Source organism: Eublepharis macularius, chromosome 11, assembly GCF_028583425.1.
Source record: "Eublepharis macularius isolate TG4126 chromosome 11, MPM_Emac_v1.0, whole genome shotgun sequence".
Classification (NCBI taxonomy): domain Eukaryota; kingdom Metazoa; phylum Chordata; class Lepidosauria; order Squamata; family Eublepharidae; genus Eublepharis; species Eublepharis macularius.
The window spans coordinates 87,297,206-87,303,205 of NC_072800.1; the positions used below are offsets into that span (position 1 = coordinate 87,297,206).

Here is a 6,000-nt window from a genome sequence, read left to right on the forward strand (position 1 = left end):
ACAGCATCGGAAGGGACCTCTAGGGTCATCTAGTCCAACCCCCTACACAATGCAAGAAATTCACAGTTACCTTCCTCTTTCAAAACACACCCTGCAGTCTAGCAAACTCTCGTTTCACATGTCATGGGTCCCTCATGAGAGCCGGTGTGACGTAGTGGTTAAGTAACTGAGTAAATGCAGTTTACATGAAGGAAGGCACAGTTTAATTCGGGGATGCAGACTAAGAGCGGGGGCGGGGGGGGGGGACTAAGAGCAGTATGCCCTCCATACTGCTTTAGAAAGAAGCCTTATTCATTGAACAGCGGAAAATTCGCCAGCATTCTGTAATAGCTGATAAAGAGTCCTGTGTAATCCAAAAGCCTGCATATTCTTTTGTGATTAACTAAAGAATAAGCCTATTAGCCAAGGTTTTTTTCATTCTTGCTCTCACATTTCGCTCCTACAATAGACCAAACTTGAACAAAAAGGATTTTCGAGAAGATTCCAACCCCCACCCTGCAAGAACACTAAGAACTGAATCTCAGTTGTGCATTTGAATCCAAGCCTCGGAACAAAATGCCGCATCACCATGCTGCCTGACGCCAGGGCATGACAGAGCAAAAAGCTGGTACTACAACAGACTTCTAAAACTCCAACTAACGTAATCTGTGGACCGTTTATCCATTTCTCCCACCCTCTGCATTAAAAAGCTTGTGTCCTTCACTTCTTAAAAGAGCACCAACCTCCCATTCACCTGCTCCACCAAATAAATGGAGGCATCAAACTGCAGACACCTGTAGCATCCATCACCAGAGAAACAGATGACAGCCAGCACAGAGCGGAAACTGGGTATTCAGGGCTGTCAACCCTGGAGTTCGACCCACAAGCGACTCGCTCATCTCGGACAGCCAACAGGGTCTCTGAACAGCATGCACAGGAGCTATTTCAAGGACACAAAAAATGAAGTAAGCCGGTACTTGCTGGCATTTATTTATATTTGAACCCTGACACCTCTCAAAGAGATATTTGTAAGGCTGGCTACTAGCCTAACATGTTACAATCGTTTATTCAGTACACATAAAAGGGGCAGAAAGGGTTGCGGGCAACGGCTCACAGTAGAAGACAACACAAGGACAAAAATGATGGGAGAAAGGAAGCGCTCAGTGTGGTACAAAATATCAGGAAGTCCCCGAAACTGCCCCCAAATTATGACATTCTCGAAGGAGAGAACTCCAGTGTTATTTTCCAGTTGCCACCTCTTCCAGTAGGAGATGCATGAGAGTGCCTAGTAAGATCCAGCAATCCAAGTGCAAGAGATGAACGCGGGACCCCCGATCTGGCCTGGAGCAACGAGTGCTACCTCCAAGGACTGAGCCAAGCTACAAGTGACGCCTGACACAGGTTGGACACTTGTCAGCTTCCCTCAAGTTTTGATGGGAAATGTAGGCATCCTGGTCTTGCAGCTGTAAGGAGAGCCAAGCTGTAAAACCAGGACGCCTACATTTCCCATCAAAACTGGAGGGAAGCTGACAAGTGTACCAACGTGTGTCAGGCGTCACTTGTAGCTTGGCTCTCAGAAGATCAGAGCTTGTCTGGTGCCCTCGAGGGCCTTGAGCCAAGGTCTACAGAGATTCCAGATTCTGTCCTACCTGGAAAGCTGTCAAGAAGGAAGTCTGGACAGAATTGGCAGGGCTTCTGGGTCTCCTCTAGCTCTTCCTTCACAACTGTAAGTCCTTGTACGGGTGCGGCAACAGGAGACCCTCCAGCTGGTTCTTCCCCTCTGGATGCTTGCTGTATTTCGGGGGCTTGTAACCTGCTGCCTCTACAGGCTCACGTTTTACCCCCACTTCCCCCAAACCCTACTTTGTTTTCCTAACCATCTAGAAACAGCTCTCTCCATTTCTTCTGCCTCCCCTCCTCAAAGCCGTCCAAACTTTTCCCACCCTGCCTGCGCCGCTAGCATCTCCTCCCACTCCACCTTTCATCAGGGCTACTTTTTCTGGGATCGCAATCTCACCCCTCTTCCTTTACTCCGTTAAAGACTGGCCAGGCAGTTAATCCCAACCCCGCCGATACAACCGAATGCCTTTTGTCTTCCAGCAGGACAGAGGGCATGGAGCACTGCTTCAACAAAACAGTGTGATCTGAAGTGCTGTACAGTTTCTCGCAACCCTGTAATGAACTCCACAACAGGATGTTCGTACACAAAACCCCAGCCACCCAATGCACAGAAAGCTTGGCCTTCTTGAGTTTCAGGTGCACCTCTGAGATCCTGAGAATCAGATGAGCAAAACCGTACAGCGTGCATCGTGGCAGCTAAAGATACCGAAGCACAAAGTCAAATTTCTCTTGCGCATCGTAGGATTTCCAAGGCTTTTGGCTAGAGGCCCGCAATGAAAATCCCGTTCCAAAAATCGTAACGATAGCAGAGCCACACCCCCCAAGACTCTAGAGACATTTTAACCACAGGTATTTGAACCTCCTCATCCCTGAAGCATTCAACCGACTGCAGAAATCTGGGTCTCTAGACAGATACAGTTCGGCATCGCAGCACACACACCCTTCCCCTCAACAAAGAACAACACCAGAGCAGACACGGATCTCCAGATCTTTATATGCATACACACCACTTACCACCAAGGTGTACGGGAAAAGGCAACATGCCTACAGAAGAGGAGATGCAGAACAAGACCCAATTCTAAAACACTTCATGAAAAGGGTCTGTTTGTCCACAAATAAGAGTTTTACTTACCCCACTCCCATGACCAAGTCAGTATTTTCAAAAATGTACAAATTCATGCTGTTCTGAGCATGCGAACCTACACACACACACAAACTCTAGCCCCCAAATTCAGGAGTACATCTGTCTCTCACACAGCTGAAGAGTATATCAGAAAGCAGTGTTGTCTCCAGACACACATACCATGAACACCTCCCCAAAATACAAAGGATATACTTAACAAGGCACCCTCAACCCGAACACACACAATTCTGCAGACTGACGTGCAAGTTTGGTTTAAGTGCACACACATGCATACGCAGCCCTGAAGTATAACAGGCATGCACTCATACACATCAAGCCCATTAATCAACAACATTTAGACAATTATGTCGTCAGATGCCATCTGACCAAGAGAGCTGTGGTTCTCGAAAGCTATGCTGCAATAAAGTTGGTTAGTCCTTAAAGGTGCTACTGGACTCTTTATTATTTTGCGACTGCAGACTAACGCAACTAACTCCTCTGGATCTATATACAGCCCACCAAATCGATACACAAAAAACTTAGCCCTTTCTAGGGCTACAGTCTCAAGCAAGCCCTACTGATTTGATATTTACTCCCAAGACAAGCTAGGCACGTACAAATGTTCGCACCACCCCAGCAACAATACAGCTCCCCTGCAAAGCCTAGCTCTTAAGTGCCCACCCTCCACAAGAAAGGGACAGCCCTGGTACCCCCAGGAGTATGTGCACACACAATATTCACCAAGTACATGCAATACTAAGCCCCTTGGCCTCACCCCTACCAGCCTAACACAGAGCCTGCCAGCTTGCCTTCCTAGAGAAGGATACACACCCTCTCCCTCCTGTCATTCACCCTATGCCATCCGTACTCAATCTGGGCACACACCCCTGGCGCCAGAGCCTTCTATGCTCAGGTTGCAAAGGCAAGTTGCAAAAGGGGAGTGAGGGACTCTTACGGAGTTTTAAGTGGGTGGCCGTGTTGGTCTACAGTAGAACAGCAGGATTTAAGTCCAGTGGCACCTTAGAGACCAACAAGATTATTAGCGTACATGTGTATATACACACAAAATATATGCATATATTAATTTGGTAGACTAAAAATCTTCTTGGTCTCTAAGGTATATGTGTATACTTTAGATTTAGCATATATGTGTATTCTTTAGTTCTATGGGGTAAACATGTTGCTGGGCTCTAAAGTATACACGTATACTTTAGAGACCATAGTATATATGGACTAAAAATCGTGCAGGTCTGTAAGGTATATGTGTATAGTTTAGATTTAGCATATATGCATATACTTTAGCATTAAAGACTAAAAATTTTGCTGGTCTCTTAAGATATACATACATGTATATTTTAACTTTAGTGTACACATATCTACTTTAGTTTTATGGACTAAACATCTTCTTGGTCTCAAAAGTTTATGCATATACTTTAGTTTTAGCATATATGTGTATACTTTAGTATTATGGACTAAAAATCTTGCAGGTCTCTAAGGTATGTGCATATACTTTTAGTGTATACTTTAGTCTTAGCACATATGTATCTAGTTTGATGGACTAAGCATCTTCTTGGTCTTGAGAGTATATTCATATACTTTAGTTTTAGCATATACATGTCTACTTTCATTTTAGTGTACACATGTCTACTTTAGTTTTATGGCCTAAACATCTTCTGGGTCTCGAAGGCACACGTGTATACTTTAGCTTTATCATACACACACACACACACACACACACACACACACACACTTTAGTTTGGTAGACTAAAAATCTTGCTCGTCTCTAAGGTATATGTGTATACTTAAGCTTTAGCATATATGTGTATAGTTTAATTTTAACATATATGTGTATAGTTTAGCATTATAGACTAAAACTCTTGCAAGTCTCTAAGGTATGTGTGTATACTTTATTTCAGTGTACAATTGTATACTTTAGTCTTAGCATAGAGGTGCCTACTTCAGTTTGATGGACTAAACGTCTTTGTGGCCTCGAGGGCATATTTAAATACTTTAGCCTATATGTGTATACTTTAGTTTTGGCATATATGTATATACTTTAGCATTATGGACTAAAAATCTTGCAGGTCACTAAGGTATGTGTATATGCTTTATTTTTAATGTACATTTGTATACTTTAGTCTTAACATAGAGGTGCCTACTTCAGTTTGATGGACTAAACACCTTCTTGGTCTCAAGGGCATATTGATATACTTTAGCATATATGTGTATACTTTATTTTTAGCATATATATATATGTATATACTTTAGCATTATGGACTAAATATCTTGCAGGTCTCTAAGGTGTGTGTGCATACTTTATTTCGGTGTACATTTGTATACTTTAATCTTAGCATAGAGGTGCCTACCTAATTTTGATGGGCTAAACACCTTCTTGGTCTCGAGGGCATATTCCTTATACTTCAGCCTCTCTGTGTCCACTTTAGTTTCATGGGCTCAAAAGCTCGCGGGTGCCACTGGGGGCCACCCTGGCACCCAGAGAGAGAGAGGGGCGCTCCCGCACAGCCCCGCACACGCACACGCACACGCACACGCCCCCTGCCCGGGCACCGGCCCCACTCACCGATCACCTCCTGCAGCTCGTAGTCATCCTTGTTGATGGACCAGGGCAGGGCGCTGGAGTCCTCCGCAGCCATGGCAGCAGCGGCAGCAGCGGCGGCACCACCAGCAGCAGCAGCGGCGGCCGCTCGCCCGCCTCAGACGCAGGCAGGCCCGGCTGGAGAGGAGCGAGGAGGTCGGCGCTGCCCGGAGCTTCGCCCAGCCGCCGCCGCCGCGACCCGCTTCCACTCCCTCCGGCGCGCAGGGGCCAAACTTCGCCTGCCCCTGCCCACCTGCCCATGCCCAGCGGCGCCGTGACGTCACGCGCAAGGCGCGCCGCGGCCCCGCCTCGACGACGGCCGGGGCCGCGCGGGCGCCATCTTGAGTGTGTCTCCCCCCCCCCCTCCTTCGGAAAATAAAGCAAACGTTCAGAGTTGGCTGTGTTGAACTTTCCGTAGCCCCGCCTCTCTCAAGGTTTTCTCCGGTCTGCAGCTTTAACAGTTTGGTGGCGGAGGAGAACGACTCCTGAGGGAAGGTGGCCACACACAAGATGGCGGGGCCCCCGCCGGTTTCGTCTTCGCGAGTCTAACCGACGGCGAAGGGCTTTTTTTCCTCCCGAAGGTGATTGGTGGATGGGTGGGGTGTCTAGCGGTAACTCGCTAACCATTGGATAGATGCTTGCCAATGACGTGTAATTCCCCGCCTTTGCGAACGAGGAGGGG

The 6,000-nt window shown here is 46.9% G+C and overlaps 1 protein-coding gene across 1 annotated transcript in view; it reads right to left on the bottom strand.

Annotated features, from left to right (window-relative positions):
- OXSR1 (oxidative stress responsive kinase 1) overlaps positions 1–5,546 on the bottom strand; it is a 113,789-nt gene extending 108,243 nt beyond the window's left edge. The window contains exon 1 of the mRNA XM_054991313.1: positions 5,304–5,546. Coding sequence (XP_054847288.1) covers positions 5,304–5,376 — 73 coding nt within the window. The 5' untranslated portion in view covers positions 5,377–5,546. The remainder of the gene's footprint in view (positions 1–5,303) is intronic.
- Positions 5,547–6,000: the final 454 nt, after the last annotated feature.